Here is a 23058-nt window from a genome sequence, read left to right as displayed (position 1 = left end):
ATTCGATGATTGGAGTTGAGTCTACGTCTAAGCGTCTCCTTGTGCACTTCCTTCAAAATTGTATTTGTATGTATTTGCTGTAACTTTCGATCTGTTCATATAGGATATATTATCATGCTATGGTTGGACCTACATTGTACAGTGTGTCAGTGTAATACTCATCGACCTCCTGTGTAACCACTATTTCACCAGAAATATTCAACAGATTTACCTCAAATTTCGTCTCACTTTGGAAGAAAATACAGTAGACCCTTACCCCATGCTCAGATTGTCACTCCATATCCTACGCACGCAAATCTCAGCGATAGACACAGGAGGTTTTTTGTGCGCCCGTGGTACAGCTGTAGCTCATCTTTTGAAACCAGCTGCCCGCTTTCACATTGAAAAGCATGTAAATCCAGTGAATGGGCAAATATGTGTGAACAATACATGCGTACGTATTACTAATGAGCATTTCTTAAATTCTTTTTCCACCTGTTTCCTCAGGTTACTTACCTCTGTATCCCCCTAATTTGTCTTGATTTGTAGTCATGAATATTCAAATGTTCCAGCGTATTGCGCCCCCTGCCACACATATTTTTTTATTTTATATGCTAGAAAGCCATTGCGTGAGGATGGTCGATAAGTAGTAGACTTACTATATAGTAAGTTAAAACCTTGATCTTTCATTTTTGAATAATTCATAATAGAAAAATATCCTTTTTAAAAATATATTTACTGAGTAATAATAATGTTGTCAATTGCTGTTTTCAGGGGTACATGGACTGACCCGTCTCAAGATGCTGCTGCCTCAGCCATACTTCAGCAGAGACCAGTACAAGAAGAGCAGGCCGGTCCTTCTACTTCCTTTGGTATGTTTCTGTTGGCTTTGAAAGATTTTTTTTTCAGAAATGAAGTTCAAAATAGACCACCCCCCCCCCCCCAATACAAGTACAGTATATGTGAAAGACCAGTACAAGAAGAGCAGGCCGGTCCTTCTACTTCCTTTGGTATGTTTCTGTTGGCTTTGAAAGATTTTTTTTTTCAGAAATGAAGTTCAAAATAGACCACCCCCCCCCCCACATACAAGTATATGTGAAAGTACATACAATGTACATGGAAACAGTTTCCTACCATGTTGTTGCTATTTGTATCTAGACAATATTTTGTCTTCTTCTGTTGGAGAGTGTTCATTATGATAATATATTTTTCATTTTTTTTTTTGTTTGCCATTTAAGATGACATACATGTAGAGCACAATGATAAGTTATATGTGATGGGAATGTATGGGAAGTCGTACATAAACAACAGTACAAAACAACTTTATTATTGTATAACTTGTATATCTTGTTTGCTGTGGTATCAAGGTTAGAAGTTAATGGTATTCAAGATGAGGATGGCTATTCCCTACATTTTATCATTATTTACTACAAGTATATACTCAGTAGTCATATAAATTCCTTTATCTGTCAATGATATTACAGCCCCCACAATCACTTCAACGCCAAGACCAGCAGTTCCACCTGAAGCACCCACTGGAGAGACTGTTTACCATCAGGCTCCTGCTTCCAGCTTGCCTAAATCCGGGTCAAGGAAGACACTCTTTGCCTCTACACCTCTGCTTGATCATACATACTTCAGGTAACTGCTGTTACTGTTATGTTAGTAGCTTTTATTCTTACAGTCAAAACCTATCCAATGATGCATCTGTATATGTAAGTACCTCATATCCATAAAGATCATATTTCCTAACTCCTGTGCAGCCAATTTGCATGATGAAGGAGCTACATGTATAATCTGCTGTGCAGTTGATACCACTTGTTAATTAATGAAGATCACATTAAAACTAATCTTGGGTCGTCTTTAACCATATTCCAACTGGGCTGATTCCTCATCACACATTGAATGATTTCCTTGTGAAAAAAATTCATAGTCAAATTAATTTCTTATGTTTTTACTGTTTTTTGTTGATTTCTTATCTATTTGTTCTTTGTTCAACCTTATGTTTGTTTTTGTTTTTGTAGCCAAAATTTGTAGGGGAGATTTTTTCATGCTTATTTACTTTAGAATACATAAAATCCAATTCAAATTACCCCACCCCCCCAAAAAAAAAACAAAAACAAAAACAAAAAACTAAAACAAGCAAACAAACAAACAAACAAACAAAACATTACTTCATTTCACTACGGTTTACCTGGAAGTTGATTTTTTTTTTTTTTAGAATATGCAGGAGACCTCTGAGGAAAAAAAAGAGTCATGAAATGGCATGCCAAATCATCGTGCACAATGTTGACCATCCCCCCCCCCCCCTCCAAGTGGACTAGGGTTAATGATTGACTGTTCCCTTCCCTGCTGTAATGATGCATTTAATTGAATAACTGAAATAGTTTGTCATCAGCCATGATGACAGATTGGAAAATATTCTATTTTATGTTGATCTTGGAGAAATGTATGTTAATCTCTGCAATGTATATATGTCTTATTTTGCTTCATTTTTTTGCTGAGAACTAACAGATTAGAAATTTCATGAATAACAATTTTACATGTATATCTAGTCATTTGTTGTTTTTACAGTTACATATTAATGTACATGTGTATTTTTGTGTTTGAGAGAGGTCAGAGCAGTCCCAAATATGAGTTATTTAACTTAAATGCATTTTTGCTGAAACCTTTCCATGTACTTTTTTTTTTTTAATAGGGAACCTCTACCTGACTCGGATTCAGATTCAGAGGACAGCCTGGATTATGGAGAAATTCACCTTGCAGAGGGAACAGCATCAGCAACTCTACAACAGCAAGGACTGGAGCCTGCAGAAGCAACTCAAGAAGTTTTGTAAGTTATTCAGGTTATTTCATGGGTGACTAATTGTGAGTGTGATTAATGTTATTTTGCTGCAAACAATTTTTATAGCAAATTTCATACTCTGGATCAAAAATCATTTTGCTTCATACATATTCTATGTGTATTCAATCCTGAGAAAGCCTACAATGTGTACTACTGTAAAAGTGGATATTTTCGTGCGACTAGAAGAGTTTCGCGTGTTTTTATTTCGGCGGAATGAAGATATCACGCACAGGAATGCATGGCAAGCAAAAACATTTGCATGCTTTTATTTTTGCACTAGTTTCTGGTTGCGCAAAATGCGCGAAAATTTCCACTTTTACAGTAACATGTACAAACAGTGTATACATACACTGCACATCTACATGTACTGTCTGTACCTGTGTCTGTGTCTCCACTAGGAGGGCCTTATGACTGCATAAATTTGCTATCAGTTCATTTGTCAGCAATAATTTCTTTTTCATCCACTCAGATTTGTGCGAGTGGCTTTGCAAAATTCAGACTTCATCCATACTTTATAGTGTCCAAATGAGTGGGGAAGGTAATTAACATCCTTGATATTGGCAGTTTCTTTTACACTTTCAAAATAACCAGTTTTCTTCGTGTTCTCATCTATTCATAGAGATTACTGATCAACTGCATACACAGTTTCACTTATTACCCTAATTTCTTTTGTTCATTGTCTTATGGTACCTCTGATATTAATGTGCTTTATACACAGTTTTGAGGATCACATTCTGGATGGACTGGATGTGAATGTCTTTGATCTGGATCTCGGAGCTGAAGAGGATGTTGAGGAGGATTTCAGCGGCGAGGAGGACACCTCTGAAGACTACGAGAAAGAGGCTAGAGAGCACATCAATACAGCAAAGTGCATCGCATACGTGGATCGACTGATGGAGCTGTTGAGAAGCATTCATGGAGAAAAGTGCAACAAGTGCAAGTCAAAACTACATTACCGAAGTGTGCAAAAAGGGACAGCCCTTCTGGTGATGTGGGAATGCGAGAACCACCATGGGAGTTCTTGGAGCTCACAGCCAAGATATCGCGGTATGTTTTCTGGAAACCTCCATGTAGCATCCTCCATCATAGCGTCTGGAAATAGTTTCCAGAAAATCGCAACCATGGCGAAGTTCACAAACCTGTACTTTATGTCAAGAACCCATTTCACAAACATCCAGAAGGTTTATGTTGCACCTGCAATCAACGAATACTATGGCAGGAAGCAAGATGAACTGCTTGAGAGGTACCATGGGCTCGATGTTGTTCTGTCAGGAGATGGTCGTGCCGACTCGCCAGGTTACAGCGCTAGCATCATGACATACACCTTCTGTGATGAAGAACAAAAACAGATCCTCCACACCACAACAGTGCTTGTACAGGAGGCAGGTGGGAAATCTCCCAACATGGAACGCATTGGCTTCGAGCGAGGACTGGACTTTTTGAGGAGCAAGGTAAATGTGACTGGCGTTGTCACAGATGCTCATCCCCAGATCGCAGCCACATTGAGGAAGTCACAGAAATATGACTCAATCCATCACCAGTGGGACATTTGGCACGGCTGCAAGAATCTCGTGAAAAAGATTAGTCATGCCTCACAGCAAAAGGGATGTGGAGAGCTCCAGCCGTGGATTCCCAAGATATCGAATCACTTCTGGTATTCTGCCATGACATGTGAAAATGATGCTGCCAAACTTGCCGGCAACCTGAATGGGATGCTCCATCACATCGTAAATGAGCACGAGTGGCCATTCACCACAGATGACAGGCCAGGGAAATGCCAGCATGACGAGCTGGAAGAAGACAGGGACACTGCATGGCTGAAACCAGGGAGCCTCCCACATGAGAAGCTGTACGACATATTACACGACAAACGTTTCATGAAAACTCTGCCGTATTACACCGACTTCCGACATACAGGGTGCTTAGAGGCTTTTCATTCAACACTCCTTATGTACGCCACGAAGAGGAGTTATTTCACCCTTGTAGGGTATGTTGCAAGAGTGAAACTTGCTGTTCTCGACACGAACTATCACGCCAACCGACCACAGGCCAAAACAAAGGATGGGAAGTTGAAATGGAGAAGGAAGTACAACAAACGCACGAAGAAGCATGTGGTTGTTCCTGTTCCAGAGCCCAAATCGTATGCATACATGCCTGAGCTCCTGACTGCGATCTACTCGAAGCGAGCAACAACGCCTGGTCACATTTCCCAGCATGTTTCCATGGCCGAGGATGATCCACGACGTGTCCACCCGACCATTGCAATGAGGGAAGCAGAGCCAACGGAAGAGCTGGTAGCAAAGCATAAGAGCCGCTTCGCGAAAGAGTAGATGAAATGAAGATCAGCCTGGAGCATTTCTTCACTAAAAGCAGGAATTGTATATCATTCTATCAGATTGTCTTAACACCTCATTTTTTGTAGAAACTTCACAAACTTTATCTGCAAATAAGATATTGGGATTGTCTGCTTTCAGATTACTTGCCTGTGTGCATTCACCATTGTGGAATACTACATATGGTAACTGGGATGAATTAGTGAAGCAGAAAAACTCATCACTTTCGTTATTTGTCAAGGATGACTATTGCTATCTAATACGATAAAATCTCAAGTTGTTTTCCTTGAAGTGAAGATACGTGTACTTTATGTCGCTCCAATGAATTGATTGTGCTGTGAGCTGGGCCTAAGGATATACAGTATGTTAGTAAATTTCTGTCACTCGTTTTTTTTTTACAAAACAGTACAGTACAAATGTATATGTGACCGTACAGTGTGGTTGAGACTTGAGAACTACACATTCATATCTTATCACTTATTTTATCCATAATTTATCATTATTTATATCTTACATGTCCGTCTGTGATGCTTAACTGGTCACACTCTTTACCAGTTATAATTGCTCTAATATCAGCAAAAATCCCCCAATACTAATGTGTAAAGACAGGGCTCAAAACTATTGGTGGCCTGGCGGCCTGTGTGGGCCACCAAAACTATAACACAAATATATGAAGAAAATAACTTTCTTGCAAGACCATGTGCATTTGTATGGAGTGTACAAATGTTACTCAAAACATGAACCATGTTGAGTTAAGTACATGTAAACAGCATTTTGCACAATGGATTACATTCCAAATAATTGTAACATGACTGAGAAATGAGTTGAAAGAATTCTAGTAAATATCTTTAAGGAAAATCTTGCATCAATTGATGTGCTCTTGATATGCATTTTAATGGACACGGTAGCTTGTTTTTAATGTAAAAGGTATTGGAATATGTATCCAAACAACCCATTATTCACATCAATATTTAACTGTTTTTATCATTCCAAAAGGTGTAAGAAGGGAGTGGTTGAATAAGAGCTTTATGTAAAAATGGAATTTAAATGTTTTCTATTGCTTTCTGGCCACCAGGCAGAGATTTGCTTTTGGGGCCACCGTAAAATGAAGTTGGTGATTTTTGTGGCCCAGTTGGCCTCCGTTGAGTCACCTAAGGAAAAGGTTTCAGTGTACATGTAAAGCCCTGGTATCGGAAATCAGCATGTGTTTAGTGATGTCGGAAATCTATAATACATGTACAGTACTGTAGTATACTACAATTGTACTTGTAGTAATGCATTATGTACAGTGTAAGTGCGTTAGCTCATGATTGGCGCAGCCGGTGAACCCTTTCCGTAATGTGACGTGACAGTAGAATACCTACGCAAACCCGAATAAACCCATTTGTACAGGCAGAAACAATACACTGTCAAGTGGCCTGAATTAGCCGTTTGGATTTGCTACGTTCTTAAACCTGTTTTATAGTGGTGTTATTACAGGTACTATTATAGCTTATGTGTTCACGGAAGTAGAAATTCAGAACTGCTAATGTTTGTTTAGCTTTTAGTACTGTTACACTAGAGGAATGGATATGCATACACAGGCATTGTACATTATGGTACATTGTGCTTTAGATTGTGCTTAATTTTTTTTTTATGAGCTTGTGCTAGAGTGTTGCCTCAACTGTACAGGTAATGACTGCTCATAAGGTTATTTATTACCTCCGCCAAGGGAGGAGGTTATGTTTTCATTACCGTTGGTTTGTGTGTTTGTTTGTTCGTTAGTTTGTCTGTGTGCAAAATAACTCAAAAAGTAGTTAACGGATTGGGACGAAACTTGCAGGAAAGGTTGAGAATGACACAAGTAGCAAACGATTAACTTTTGGTAGTGATCCGAGAATTTTGGGGGAATTTATGAAGGATTTTTGACATTTTGGCAGGTACAGTAGAGGTAATGAACTTGGGAGTTCAGGCTGCACGTATTTGAGGTTTGCCTGCGCGCCCTAAAGTGCGTGCTCTAGTTTCTGCTGGGGTGGTGAGGTGCGCCGTGCAGCTAAGTGTTTATGACGTAACAAAGGCTTCTATATTGGGAAATCTGGCAACTTTCAGCACACAATGCAGTACGTATGGGTGGAAATCACTGATATTTCTACGAAAGAACAAGATCAGTGGTGAAAATTATTTGCATGCTTGGTGGAGGTCTGCGCTCTCAGAGTGCTTTTCTAGTTAAAGATTATTTTCAATTTTTTTCACACATGTGCAAATGTAATGTGCCACTTTATCACTGTGAAAGTACTTGGAATACAACTTGTAATTATTAGCAGGTTAGTATTGTGGATCATTTCTTGCCTGCTTTCATTAATTTGTTTATACTGTAATTCTTGTTTAATGCTTTTATACATGTTCATTGATTCATTGAATAGGTTGGAGACTTTTCTTGGATGGTGACTTTTTCTTGAACTCCAGTGTTGTTTCATTTGAAAACTATTTACCTGCCTTACACTGTACAAAGTTGTACATGATATATTTTTTTATTAAACAATGAACCTGTCCTTTGTGTGTACATGTACTACTATAATGCCTTTTGCCTTATTGTCACTTTGCCATCACTACTGACCACAAGCTCAGGGCTACTCTCAACAATTTTAGTTTGTAGATATTCTTTAGCATTATATTTTCTGAACAATTTACAGGGTATTGATTGTTTTATCAAAAGCTCTGTAGTCTGTAGAAGCATGCACAAACAAAATAATTCAGTACATTTTCCCTCCTATCCAAAAACTTTCCATTGGCCTCAAATCCATCTGTTTCATATTGTTCTTGAGGCATACTGTCTTCATCCTTCTACAGATCAATACTATACAATGTACCTACTATGAGAACAGTATGAGAGAGATACTCTTGTCATGTTGTCAGAATTGTTTTGATGAATACAGTTGTACTGTATATTTTATTCCAAAGTAATAGTTCCATAATGAAAAAAAAACAAACACTTGAAGTGATGTTCAACTACTGTAATATGGGGTTTTGTTTGTTGTTTATTATGTACAGGGAAAACTCAGTGTTTTCAACAAGATCCTTGGGAACCTGAAATTTTGTTTGTGAGGTCAGCTACATCTATAGCAGTAGCCTAAAAACAATGCAAAACGAAGCACTCTGTTCTCACTGGGACTGGAATGATTTTTTTAAATTTTTTTTTATACATGTCAATCAGGTGTTTTCTTACACCAGATCTCTTTATGCATGTAGCAAGTTTCCACTGTATGCAATTGATACTGTCTTACATTTTTGATTATCTCAGGTGGTGTATATTTCATGCCGAGAGAGTACAAGTAAAAGAAATGTATAGCATGTGTGACTGGGAGGCCCTGGAGTGGGCAACGTACAAGAAGATTAGTTATTGAAGTATTGTATAAGCAAATATGTATTAGAGCTATTGTGGCATTGAAGTGTGTGGACCAAAGTAAAAAAAAATACATAAAAGTGGACTACTAGTAGTTTCGAACCCAGAAACCGATATCAGATGTCTTTACGAGTCTTTTAGTGAGAAGTCTTGTGTTTGTCTGTTACGTGTGTAGTCTTGTTTACACTAAAGTCATGCTGCATGCCCCATCTTTACACACAGTGCAACTTTGTTATTAGCATGAAATTACAATTTACTTAAGTATGAGAGTGCTTATGTCAAGGTCTGGTGTGGATAACGTGTGTGTGTGTGTGTGTGTGTGTGTGTGAGTGCATTTTTTTTTTTTTTGGTGCATGCATGTGTATGTGTACATGTGTCTGTGTGAATTATACATGCGTAAGAATACTGAATGCCTACAATATAAAACAAAAACAATAATTCATGAAGGAATAATTTGATATAAAGTATTTATTAATAAATATGAACACCTGAGATAAATGACACTGAAAACTTTACTGAAAGGCACAGCTAGTACAGTTATTGCAAGAATTGTTGGCAAGTCTTCAGGTACAATATTGTCCTGTCGGATCAAAGATGTACAAGAAATACTGATAGCATTACACAACAGCAGCCCTATCATATCAAAGAAGAGGTACAAATGAAGAAATACAGATGAAATTACACATGAAATTACACACGAAATTACACAACAGCCATGGCCCAGTTCTAAAAAGAAATTACCATAATCGACAGTAAGTTTTGTTCATGGCCCTTGGCTGCCAGTGATCATGTCTGTACAACTGAACTACAGCTCTGTTAAAGATTGTGTCGAAAATTAAGGGTTTATCACAACCTGTTCCTTCTGATTGTGAAAAGATTGAAACTGGCATAATGGCATAATGCACTTGAAATCTATGCATAAAAGAGAAGGCTGTGGTATAAATTAAATGCAACAATGATGGAGTTATAACCAGGAAAGACTTGAGAAATAACATTTGTGATGTCTCATGTGTAATACTTCACAAAGCAGGAATTTTGTACCATTAAATCACATTTCTTGAACACCTCATTACATGAAGAAACTTAATAAACTTTATATCTGCATACAAGATATAAGGATTGTCTGCTTTCAGATATACTTGCCTTTGTGCGTCGACCATTGTTGAATACAGGTTGTACATAATCTACACTCAAAAGTTTTATCACAAAGTTCCATCACATACACCTTGTACATGTACAGTGTACATACATGTAGGACTACACTGTATAAAGCATGGAACACCATTGCATCCATGTAACCAATATAAACAAAAATTGGCAGCAGACATGCATGACATATGCACATTTGTAGGCCTGCAACTATCACCAAGGATACAAAACACAGGATTTATTTGCAAGGTAACAAGTAGGCATTTACCCTGACCACAAAAACACAAGTACAATGTATTACATGTACAAACTAATTCCAAACATTCTAAAATAGGACAGTAGCCAATATAAAAAATTGGCAGCAGACAGACATGATAAAATCTGTGGACCTACAAGTATCAGCAAGGTCTAAAAATACATGTAGAAAAGGCAAGATTTGTAAAGTAAAAAATAAAGTCTTCTTAGTTGAAACAAAGATATTCATGCATGCATGTACACTCAAAAAAGTATCACAAATTGCCATCTTGAACAAACTAAAATAGGACTGTACAGCGAACAAAAAAAAATGGCAGCACACAAACATGATAAAATCTGTATGAAAGTCTACAAGTATCAGCAAGATCTACAGAATACAAAAGGCAAGATTAATTTGCAAGGTAACGAGTAATGATTTTTAAGCTGAAAAATGAAAACAAAAATACATGACTCAAAAGTATCACAAAGTTCCATCTCAAACATATCAAAATAGGAAGGTAGTGAAAATAAATAAAAAATGGCAGCAGACAGACATGATAAAATCTACAGCGAGGTCTAGAGAATACAAAAGGCAAGATAAGTGTGCAAGGTAACAAGTAAATGCTCTAGGTACATGTAGGAAACAAAATAGCCATGGCCCAGGTTTAAAAAGAAATTACCATAATTGACAGTAATTGTTATTCATGTCCCTTGGCTGCTTTTGTATGATTTTAGTTTAGACTTTTAAACAATTGAGTTGCATGGCCCAATGTTATGTGCTGTTAGAAAACCTCATGAGGTACAAATATACAATGACCCTGCAAAACAAAAATAAAAAAATAAATAACTGAAAATACACGTAAAGAATGAAAATAAAAATAAAAACTGCTTCAAAATTATCATTTACTGCTTCATAAAAGTGAAAACCCAGTGATACATACCATTGAAACCCCACAGACCTCTGTGCTAGAATTTCAGTAGTATACCAGTTCTGTACATGTACTTTAAGCAACTTAGTAGGGAATGCATGACTTTATTATCGTTGCATTTTTCATTGTTTCTTTCACATAAACATGTAGTTACACTTGTTCGCCCAGGACAACTTTAGTGGGTTTTTTGTTTTTGTTTTTGGGTTTAAATCGGTATACTACAATCTTGAAAAGTTGCTTTCGATACAAATTAAAAGATGGGCATCATAGAGAATTATCTATAGATCTTTGTAAGGGAAAAACACAAGAACACTAGAATACACATGTACACACAAGTTATTGGCTTGCAATAGTTACACAGCATGTGCAGTGTACATACATGCAGCAACATGTTACTAAAGATCACAAGTGTGACTGATGTCTAACACCTACATGTAGGGCAGACATGTGCATGCAATAACTGATTACCAAATAATTCATGTGACAAATGCACCTGTGATAATAATGTAATAATAAAAAAACACAGAAAGTACATGTACATTGTAGTTACACAGTAGTACAGAGGAATGTAAGTTGTGAGCTGCAGATGATTTGTTTCAGTAAGTGTTTAGTCCTGAACTCCATCAAGGAATCCTTTGTACCTATTGTTCGGTGCAGGATAACTACGGCGTATCCTCAGCACTGAGCATGATGGAACCACTCTTCTGACTCGAGCACCAAGACGGCCATGGTGGATCAGTACAAATTGTTTGTATGCGTAGTGGCGATACGACTCATTCGAACGTGGGATGTTCCTTGGGAATTCGTTGTTGGCTGCACGCATTGCAGCGGCCAACACATTTCCATTCAGCACAGCATCGGTGAAGGCTTGTGTTGTGGAAATACAGATATCAAATCCACAGCAAACGTTTTCAACTTCGTTGGGCATGGGGCGGCATTTCCCACATCTGCAGTAGGGTGGAGCTGGAATTGCTGGATCATCAAATGGAAAAGGAGCTTCGGGCTGTGTGGCCGCCATCGCATCCATTAGGGCCTCTGGGAAACGTGATAGCAGAGAAATGATCAGATCACCCCTTTGCTCCTTGTCCAGGCCACTCACAAATTTCTATAACAAAGGAAAAATAATGAATCTATTAAATGAATTGAAGAACTAAATTTCATCTAGTTTACACATGTGTAAAATATTACATCTTCCTAGGCATTTATAAATCTATTTTTTTTTTACCATCTCAGTAGAAAGTTTTTATACATTGTTATTTTGGGACTGTCATTGATATGAAGATTATACAAATGTGTAGCTGTACAGTAAATCAATAAATTGAGCAGAGTACATGAGAAGATTAGACAAGAATCATTACAATCACATAAAAAAGTATTCTAGAAGCATAACAAAAGAAGTTTGTGAAATAAATCAAAATCATCAATGACGTGGAACTGCAAAGGTAAAAAAAAAAAAAATTGCCCCCAACCACATGCACACAAACACACACACAAACACACACACTGAAATAAGCCAAACTTAACAAATAAGACTGTGCATGTAGTAATCCAGCAATTAACAAAGCAAGGTCTCACTAACATTTGACCACTCTCCCTTCTCTTCCTCTAATTTCCGTGTGTGTAAATTTTGGTAATGGTAGGGGCTACAAGATATGGTAAAGTATAATTCACTTTCTGAAGGATAAACCCATTTCAGGTTAATGCAAACTGGTCCACCAGCCAAACTTCTCAGACTGGTCTGGGTATATAAGGTCGTACTAGAGTCTACAGGTCAGGTACATGCATACAAATGTACCTGTGTAAGTGTTAGCCCCGGGATGCCCTCGTTCGCGTGAACAGGCTGATGGCAGTGTATGTGCATACAGTTGTACCTGTACGGTCTCTCTGTGTTGGTCTTCTGCTGTCTCAAGACGCCTGGACTTGGCAACTGGTTGTGCTTCTCCAGCTCCTTCCCCCTCGCTGGATTCCTGATATTGCAAACAATATATCGATAAATTTTAGAGCCTGATATATATAACAGCTATATATATTTTTTTAAAGATGCATTACCACCAACCAAGCCTTAAATACAGTACATTATTTCTGCTTTGGAAATTATTTTCCAGGCCTTATACTTGTATCACCTAAACTGTACTTTAGTTAAATATGCTGAAGTTGCTGCAAAGACTGTGTTATACATGTACCGGTATAAATTAACAGCCCTTGTTGGCCTTGCTTGCAGTAGGGCTGTCGTGGCATGTACCACTTCTTTGTTGATCGTATTTATGAATGATTTACTGTTTGGATGTACATTTGTACATTTATTGTACGTTCAGTTCTAGCCCGACCAGATGCTGTACGCTGTGCGCTACTTACTTACAGCGACTAAAATGGGTTGTGTACATCACAGTTTCAGTTCCAGCTCGTCATTTCACTCACTCACAGTCACACTCAGAACAGCTCACAGTGCATTGCACGTGCAGTGCAGTGGCAGTCACAATGCAACGGCATGCCTGCAGCTAGCCCCGGAGACCGCGCCGCAAGGCTGCACGTTGGGGCTGGTCGCAGTTAGCCTGCAGCAGACTACAATAACTGAATTAGCTGAATTGTGACTGTGAGTAGCTAGTAGTCAATTAATTTTTCATTCAAACTAAAATTTCAAAGACAGAGTTTGTGACATCGACTAAATGTCCACTGGTACTTACGGAGGTTGACACGTCTGGCGCCCTGTTGCGACATGGACGCTTTGTCCCACACGAGCAGGCTCCCGTGCAAGTTTTCCCCCCGCTCTTGCAGGGGCAGCTCCTCTTCCCCGTTCCGTAAAAACATGACCCAGAACATTTACAGCAAATTGGGTCCTCTTGCTCTATATTGACGTCAGCCAAGGATAGGTCAGCAAAAGAAATGTCCTCTATATCCATATCAATCAACAATAAAAACTGAAGAAACTGATTTGAGAAGACGAGAAGAAAAGAAGAAGAAGAAAAGTAGAAGAAAAGGTTTACTTCGCGTAGGTCGGTATCATTGCCATTTACGTGTCGTTGATCGCGTGCAGTACATAACAACGTAGCGTAGAGAACGTACCAGTACACAGTAATGTACCGTGAACGTACCGACGTACGAAGCGAACAAAAATACTCTACGATCGATCGCGGATAAAAATATATCTATCGATTGTTGGCGATAGGCGCACGCATGAGTTGTGTGTATTCCTATATGCAGCTTGCATTCGACCGAACAAAGACGAGTCAAGCAATCCACTCACAAACTACCCCTCCCTCAGCGACATTTTTGTTCGCAGCTCCAAGATCGGTATTGTGTACAGCCCTGCTGTCGGGATAAGCGAATGAAATTGACCGTACACAGATTGCGAGCGGACGCTCCCTTTAAATGGAGATTACATCAATTAGTCGTTAGGCCTACTTGTTACCAAATGGCAGAAAAATTTTGTTGATTCCACTGAAAATGCCTGTCAAGGGAATGGCCTCCTCCCATGGTTAGCTGCATAGAAATCCATAGACCGTAAGTCTGGCAAAAGATTTATTTATTTTTTTATTTTTTTAAATCTGTAACCCATGGGCTTTTGCACAATCTGTGACAGTGTCTCCATTTATATTTTCCATGTCAGTGCATTGTATTTTGCTTCATTTCAGTTTGCTGGTACTTCACAGACCAAAACACTGGCCTTAGATATAGTGTTTTCCTATCAAAAAAGATGGTCGCATTGGATACACCCTATTCTTCCTCTTTGGCTCTTTCATCAGAATATTGTGAATAAAGTCTCTAGAAATAATATGTCTTTATAGCATATGCCAATAGTAATGTGCCCCTGTGTATAAAGTTCAGGGGTTGTTTATTTACAAAATTTAGTCAAAAGTTCCACCTGAAGTCATTTATCATTGATTTTGTGCCCTTTATGAGGGTTAAATGTGAATTCTGATAGACATCTATTCAAAGCTACTCACTGAACAAAACAATACCACATGGTAGTCTTTCTCTCCCTGACTCAGACTTTGCCAAGTTGTTAATGCGTACACATTGATAATTATGTACGGCTATGATACACATTATTTCAGCATCAATATGAGAGTATGGTATCATGAGACTAGTCTTCACCAGTGGGGGAGAGACCATACAAAATCTCGACAAGTTTCAGGCTTCTTTCACACCTGCTGCATCATCATGAAAGAGGCGTGTTACTCCAGGGGAGAGGGGCTCCCTTTTAAGGACTGGCCAGGAGACCGGTTGACCCTTTTGTGCTGGGCTTCCGAAGACCATAAACACCAATTGTGGCTCCTATTGACAATCACTGGAACACTCATCATTGTCAGCTAAATCCTCACTTCTTATGCCAGATAATAAATTAAACACTCCGCTTTTCTTTGGAAAGAAAAACATAAAAGCAGGGCCTGCTTTGTGACTACTCGCTCTTCTTGCCTTCCCCAAATGATGGACATGTAATGAAATGGCTGGCCGTTAATAGTACATTGTGGTGCCTCAAACACCTTTCCTAGGCTTATACTGTAGGCATGGCAGGATAAAACGAGTGCCCAATTTAGAGAGAGAAAGAGGCAGCGTTTCATGGGAGAGTATAAATGGGTTCCAGTTTCCATCGGCCAACAATACGCTAACAGTTGGGAATCAACTGCCTGGTTGCCAGTGATTTAATCCTTAAAAAGGAAGAATCATCATTAAAGCAACTTGCAGGCCACATCTGTCCACACAGCCACAGGTGTGTTGTAAGGACAGACACAGGGATGTCTCATATTACTGGTGGCCTGGAGGTGGAAGTACAACAGTGAAAGGTCTCCAGAGATTCTTCAGTTTTGTTTTCTATCTCGGAAATCTTTCAAAACACATGAAATCAATATATTTTGCTGTTTTAAGCAAAATTTGTTCTATGGTTGTTTTTGTTTCTGTGTTTTGTTTCTGTGATTGTGATTGTATGTTAATGTTTGTAGATTTCATGCTGAAACATTTACAGTACAGAGTGTAATGTAACAAATCAGGCAACCTGAAAATGTATTGATTGGTTGAATGCACAGTGAGATGCATAGTATATGGAATGTACAACCCGTATTCTGTTCATGTAGCTAAACTTTGTTCTGCCCACAAATGATTATTGCCACATTGGACAATCTCCTTTATGAAAAACAAAAACAAAAACAAAACTGTTCGAAGCATTTATGAGAGTTCTTTAGTTGTGTGTGACATACTGTGTTTTATATTCATATCAGTACAGAAATACTAATTCTGGCAGAGGCTATTGGATGTTTTTGATGGGAGTTAGCACTGCCTTTCTGCTGATTTTCTGACCAACAATTCTAAATGGGTACTGTAGTTTCCTCATTCAAATTTAGATAGCATCCATGGCCTCGCCTAAAATAACTATAAAATCACTGTAATAGATTGCCTTGTATTATAGGGCAGCTGTTGAAATATATATTGTTGAATGCTACCTAACTCTGACCAAGAGGTAATTCTTAGTGAAAGAAGAAGAAGAAAGAAAAAAAGTAGGCTTGATTAAAGGTCACATTATTAGTATAGTACTATAGAATGATTTATCTGCGCTTAATGGGTGACTGGTTTGACTGTGCAAGTACTTCATTCAGCTCAGGGAGTCAGGCTATTCACAATTTTGTTCTAATTTCAGAGTTTATGTTAGGCCCATTTACAATGGCAAAGACACTTTCGATTAAAAAAGAAATTGTGTAGGTTTGTATAGTAGAGCCACAGGTTTTCTACACAGGCAGAAAAAGAACTGCAAAAGAAGAAGAAGAAGAAGAAGAAGAAGAAGAAGAAGAAATGGAGCCAACAACTTTATTTGGCAGCAAAACTTTACATTCTTTATGGTCTGTGATAGGGTAACTGAAATATTCGTATTAGGATACAGGACATGAACACATGTAACCTGGATACCATTCATTTATATTTGCTGTGTGTGTATGATGGGGAAAATCACTTCACCACTCAGCAGAATTTTCACCGGCAAGCATCTGTACTGTATGTGACGTATATTTTGCAAATTATTTCTGTTACACAAAGTGGGACCTTATAAGGCAGTTTTTGGAGTGATGGAATTCGCAATTAAGAATTACACCGAGAGACAGAGAAAGAAGTATTATATTTGCATGCAGTGGGATGTAATTGAAAATATATATTGTCTATCCTGACCAGATGCCATTAGAACAAGATCTGATAGCTAAAGTGTTCACTTTTATTTAGGGAGGATTGGAATGAATAAGACAAGATTATAGAAGGAAAAAAAATGAGATACAATATATTTCCTTTCCACAGTGCACTACGTCTCGGGCAAACAGGGCTGTGGCCACCAGGAACATGGTGTAAACACAGCATTAGCCCAGGGAGGTGAGATGTCTCACCTCCCTGATTAGCCCCAGGGTGCCCCATGTAATGTAGACTGCATACACATACACATACACACACACACACGCTTGTTTTTCAAATCTTAACACAGTGTCTATTTTGTAGATATCATGGCCACCAAATGCGGATTGTTGTTTTTTATTCTACTGAGATAACATCCAGTATCATGCAGTTGAGAGATCTGGATTTTTCACTTGAATCCAGTGTGATTTGCAGAGCTAAAACCATAAAAGAAAACCGCCCATTCTTAACTTAACCACAAGTACAAGTAAGCCATTCATCTTTGACAAAGTAAGCAGAGATGATGTTCTCTTGCTTCTTAATGTTGGATTTGCTCATTCTGTACATCTTAATCATTTTTGGGTCTATTGAAGACAAGGCTGCCCTGTGTAGAAGAATGGGAAAGAGGGAGAACAGAGAAAAAAGCAAATAAGAAAGCAAGTGGCTAGTCTTTTTCAAGGCTATCACCATTACTAATTGAACTGAGTTAAATGCATTGAGCCATGGGTTTGCACCTGTAAAACCTGGCATCTTGTTCCAGTTGTATTATCATTGACAACAATAACAATGCAGGGAAGAAAAAGAGCATGAAAAATGAAAAAATAAATCTTGGACACCATGTTGGCACGTTGTCAGCTGACAGGCCCCGCGGGACTGGGCCATTGTTTGGACGGATCCGTTCGCTTTTGAAAGGATCAAGAGATTCGGACCGTTTCCTGGCAGCTGGGCAGGTAGAAATTGAGTGACCTGTCTGCCCCATTCTTGAGAAGGGTATCATGAAGTGGTGCAAGGGGTACAAGGTTGATAGGAGTTGGTAGAGGAGGGATTTCATCCTGTTTCAAACCAACTTGACCCACTGGTTACCCGTTGAACACCCGCTGAAATAACCGGGAGAATCACAACCGTTATCGACAACAAATTCCTCTAGACCAAAACTCCAAAATGCAACCCGATGAAAATCATGAGCTTGAACAGTCAAACCTCCAAACTTTTGCCCACCTCTATGATGTGCTTGGCGCTTTGGCAGCATGGGTTGTACAGCAGCAAGTGCGAAATTTATTTGGAGCAGACCTTCAGGGATGAGTCAAGAGGGGGAGCCCTTCAGATGGAGACTTTGCATGATTCGCTTATCAACAATCGGGACTTTCCTTGCATCGTCAGAGTAACTTTCAACTCAAAACTTGCTTTAAGAGCTTTTCAAAGAGATTGTTCAGTTTAGACAACAGATCCCTATGCAACTACAGTACTGCACCCATAATGCATTGCTGTAATGAACAATATCAGTGGTGGTGGGGGGGGGGGGGCAGGGGAGGAAACTAAAATGACCAAGATCAGAGTATGGAGTACTGAATTGAAGTTGTCAGAGTCTTTTGTTACAGCTTAGTGCTGGTTCCAAACAAGATATCCTTGCACAAGGCTTCAGGCAGTGGGTTGGAACTGATATCAGCATCACTACACTGTTGTTTTCACAGATATTTGGGCTTTGTGAGGTTTATTCAAAATCATATACTTGTACCCAGGAGACACTTTAGCTCGCCATGTCATTACTTAATAGTGTCATAGCTGCATGGACGTTATTGTTCTGTAAACTCCAAATAAAGATGTTTATTTGTAAACAACCTTCTGTTCTTTGCAGGTCATTGATTTTGATTGGGCCTTGAATAGATGTATTAAACTGAAAATACAAATAGCTCAGACATTAAAGGGACTGTACAGTACTGGTTGAGGTGGGGATTCATGTTTTGAACATTCCTAAGTGAGATAATGAAAAGCCTCTTATGAAATATGACAGAGCATGTAATTTTAAGAAGGATTCAACGTTTATTTGATGAAAATTGGTTTTCAAATGGCTGAGATATCCAAAAAAGTGCTAACAATAAAAAGCGACATGCCACAACTTTATTAGGATCTCTTTGTTTCACCTTGTTTATGGATATCTCAGCCATTTCAAAACCGATTTTCATCGAATAAACTTTTGATACCCCTTAGAACTGCATGCTCTTTGACATCTCATAGAGTGGTTTCTGAATATCTCGCAAAACGTTAAAAGCTAAATCCTCACCTCGACCAGAACTGTGCACACCCTTTAACCCGTTGAGGACTAGTCCAAAGTATACATTGTACTGCAGCAGGTGTCTGTGGGAAACATGTGTCATAGCTAAATCAACTTGTCGTCAGCAGGTTAATAGCTTCAAGATTTATAAATGAACCAGCTTAACATGTGTATACACGTGATAATTCTATGTCCCCACCAGTTCCCTAGGTGAACAAAACAAAAACAAAAAAAAAACAACAACCAAAAACCCAAATCCTAAAACTAGGGCTAGTGACCTTGTTGTTCTAAACCAGAGTAATATGACTGTGGTTTCAAAGATAGATCTAGTGTGTGGTATTAAATAGGTAAGAGGATTGTCTGTGTATCTCACTGGGTGCTCCTCTCGCAACCTTCCATGCTGTGGGAATACAGCATTGCATTTGTTTTGATCATCTTTGCTCCAGTTTGAATCCCTTATGCTTCAGTGCATCAGGGACATACATGGTTTCCCATGATTGGTGAAAACAGTAACCCCACAGTTACAGTCTGTATGAATTTTTGGTAAGTATATCAAGACCTATTTCTATCTGCCTTTCCACAGCAAGCATCTAGTCATATGAAAATGAGCAAATCAAAAGGCAGGAAAGCAATAGTTAGCAATATGTTTTTATTTGTACAAAAATATCAGATATTTTCTCTTTGAAAGCGATTTCAAAAATTATTTGGAGCGTATTGAATTGAGGCTAGAGGAGGGTGCCTGGGTATTCTGAAACGTGAATGGGTGTGAGTCACCAAGGGCAGGGGGGCTTTCCTAATAACCAGTCAGGGATAAAATTAACCTTGGTCTGAGTTTTAGGGAAATGTTATCACAGAGTAAATAGCACTGAGACAAAGATATCGTGAGATACAGGCATGGTGTAAAAGATGCTCAGTCTAGTCTTCTTTTTTCATAACTGTGTTGTAATGAAGTTTTGATGTAGTGATGTTGGAACCATATTGTAAAATTTATGTGAAGGTTTTGAGTCAGCTCACATCACATGATGTTGGAAATAATTTTTCACCATGCAGAATTTTTTGTGTTTTCAAAATATGTATCATACAATAGGTCTGTTCAAATATAAAATTTGGTTTTGATACAAATGGACTGTTGATGATGCCCCTGGACAAATTTCACTTTTTCTTCAGGTGAACATGTAAAATGTCTCATCATCCATCTTATACCATGAAGTGAAGGATTTTGAAAGGATCATGTGCTGTTATTCCTCAAGTTCTGTTTTTTTTTCAGTATGAATATATATTAAAAATAAACTATAATAGGCAAAGGATGTCCTTTTCCCATTGCACTGTTTAATTGATTGGGTTAGAATGGGCTTCAGAACAACAAACAGACAAATGTATGAAATCAGGGACTATTACAAAGCACATACTTCATCAGACTTTGAAGTTCATAAAGAGAAAGGAATACCGTACTTAAAGAAGTGCTTTAAACCAGCTTAAATGCCCACTACAAAATTATGTTTGCCATAGGTAGCATAGATACTAATTACTTCAATATAATGAATAACAGAAATTATGTTGACATATTTTCTTGATGTCAGGAATTCAAATTTCTTCCATTGGGTATTGGTTGGTCACACGTCTAAAAATGCTAAAACCAGAATAAGGTGGAAGTTAAACTAGAAGAAATGTGGGACAGACAGCAACATTGCATTTCCTGATAGAATTTTCATTTATTTGATTTGACATTTGAAATCTGTAGTAGACAAACAATTTATGACATATCTTATGCTTGCTAAATAAGTTTGATCCAGCAGTTTGATGGAAATCAAGATTCTTGACAGGAGCAGTGAGTTGGTTAGGCTCTAAAAACTGCTTGGGCAGCTGCATTATGGACAGATTTGCTCTTTAAAACTCGGACTCAACTAGATTCTTCTGGCCCCCATTGCTTGGGAGATGTCCGGAATTTGACCCAGTGGTGGGAAAATGTACGCTCACAGATTTATGATTGACCTTAAAAAAGTGTTTAGTAGCAATTTGAACCTGACAGTGACCAAATCAGGAGGAGCAGATGAAAGACTGGCTGAGAAAGTAAGATAGATACAAAGGCAGACAGATAGATGGAAGTTGAAAGACACAAAAAAGAGATGAGATTATATACTGTTTTTCGGCGAAGGCAAAGGGGTTGTTACAAATATTGGACGAAATAGTTTGAATGTCTCAGTAAGAGAAGGGACAAATGCATTTCGGAATAAGCAATGTGGCAAGGTTGACAGAAATGTTGACTTTCAGATTTTGAAAGCAGGAATTGAAGTATGAATAAATATTTTAGGTAGGTGAGTAGAGACAGAGTTTAGATAAGGAATCTGCAGAGAAATGATGAATGAAGGATAGGAAGAAAGAAATGTCAAAACTGGAGCAGAGAAATTCATTTAGATTCTAGACGGACTTTGAATATTTACAATAATTGTCATGAATAAATATGTATAAATGTTGTTAGCTGAGACCAAATTACAGTGAGTAGTCTGTGCAAATATTCGGGAATGACTCTCTTGATCTGAACGGAAATTGGCCCCCCAAATTCCCGACTCACTAGGCCAAATCTCCATGGGAAGTGTACCATTTCGGTGCTCCGCAGAGAACACCCTGGTCGCTTTTATATCCAAGTTTATTTTCGCTCCTAGCCTATCCAACCAAACACCATTATCTTCCGGTCCTGCTGCATCCCTTGTCTCGTTTGATCAAGAGATTTCATCCGCACAAGGGGATGACGTGGATTCTTTGAATGAGATGCTCACACAGCTTGCCTTGCAGTTCAAGTTCAGGGTAAACACGACAGAAAGCTGTCATTCTTCTGAGGGATATCTGTATTTGATGGGGTTGGATTCACCGTCTTGTTGTTGCAAAGATTCCAGGTCATATGAAGGTAAAAAAAAAAAAAGATGGAAGGAAAAAAGAGGGAGAGGGGAAAGGAGTGTTATATTAACTCTTTGTATGCTTCTTTTTTTGTCAGGGAAAAAAAAAACAGGTAAAAAAGAGAGAGAGAAAAAAAAAACACCCCAGCATGATCACTGTAAATCATGACATCAATGACTCTCGTAGATACTGCTCCATGGCTCTTTGCTTCTACACACGTAATGCTGCATATAATAAATGGTTTATTGTAAAGTTGCATCTTGCTGGTTTTTGAACATCTCTTTTTAAAAATTTTGTATGCCTTTCTAGCAATGAGGAAATAATCTTTCAAAAGAGGGAATATTCTAAAGCTTTACTATGAAAGATATAGTCAGACATTCATGTATATGCTCCCTGAATTATCTACCTGGCAAGTCACTGCTGTGTTTTGAATATTCATTTCTGCTATAGGCACTCAAGGTCTTCATTCATTTAAAAAATTGAAAGTGCCCAGTCAAGGACATATGTAAAGAGAAGACTCAACTTTTGGACCTACTATTTTTGGAGAGAGTTCTGTCTCATCCTCTACTCTCTCCTCCTCCTCTTTCCTCTTCCTCCTCCTCCTTTTCCCCCAGCTCTTCTTCCCCTAATATTTCCATCCCTTTGCCATTTTTGTCATCACTGGCCTCTGAACTCAAAGACCTGCTAATTTTACTGGTGAGAGACTGGGGTAAGAGTGTCTCGACGTCGCCAAAGTTTCCTCCCTCTCTGCTAATGATGCGGCTAATTTCTGGGCTGTCGAAAGTGTCTGATGGTATTTCTGGCAACCCTTTCCCCTGGGGGAGTCAGAAAATTATTTTTTAGGTTGTATTGCAGCATTTCCACTTAAAAAACCCCAACAACACTGCGCATGT

General features: G+C 38.5%; 2 protein-coding genes and 1 pseudogene across 2 annotated transcripts in view; 2 read left to right on the top strand and 1 right to left on the bottom strand.

Moving 5' to 3' along the window:
• Positions 1–23058, top strand: part of LOC139713073 (laminin subunit alpha-2-like) — a gene marked incomplete at its 3' end in the record, with an annotated part of 181906 nt that overhangs the window by 12580 nt on the left and 146268 nt on the right. The gene's annotated exons all lie outside the window — the stretch shown is intronic.
• Positions 34–5154, top strand: LOC139713072 (uncharacterized). Its single transcript, XM_071624831.1, has 4 exons — positions 34–851; positions 1464–1620; positions 2678–2812; positions 3543–5154. Exons 1-4 carry the CDS (start codon positions 731–733, stop codon positions 5152–5154), a joined length of 2025 nt encoding a protein of 674 aa, XP_071480932.1. The 5' UTR covers positions 34–730.
• LOC139713071 (P2X purinoceptor 7-like) lies at positions 11459–14119 on the bottom strand (annotated as a pseudogene).

Source organism: Diadema antillarum, unplaced genomic scaffold (genome assembly GCF_040938485.1).
Source record: "Diadema antillarum isolate AM-2024a unplaced genomic scaffold, OU_Dant_1.0 seq00001902_RagTag, whole genome shotgun sequence".
In the NCBI taxonomy this organism is placed as follows: domain Eukaryota; kingdom Metazoa; phylum Echinodermata; class Echinoidea; order Diadematoida; family Diadematidae; genus Diadema; species Diadema antillarum.
The sequence above is the reverse complement of the archived record's forward strand: the minus strand, read 5'-3'. Positions and strand labels throughout refer to the sequence as shown.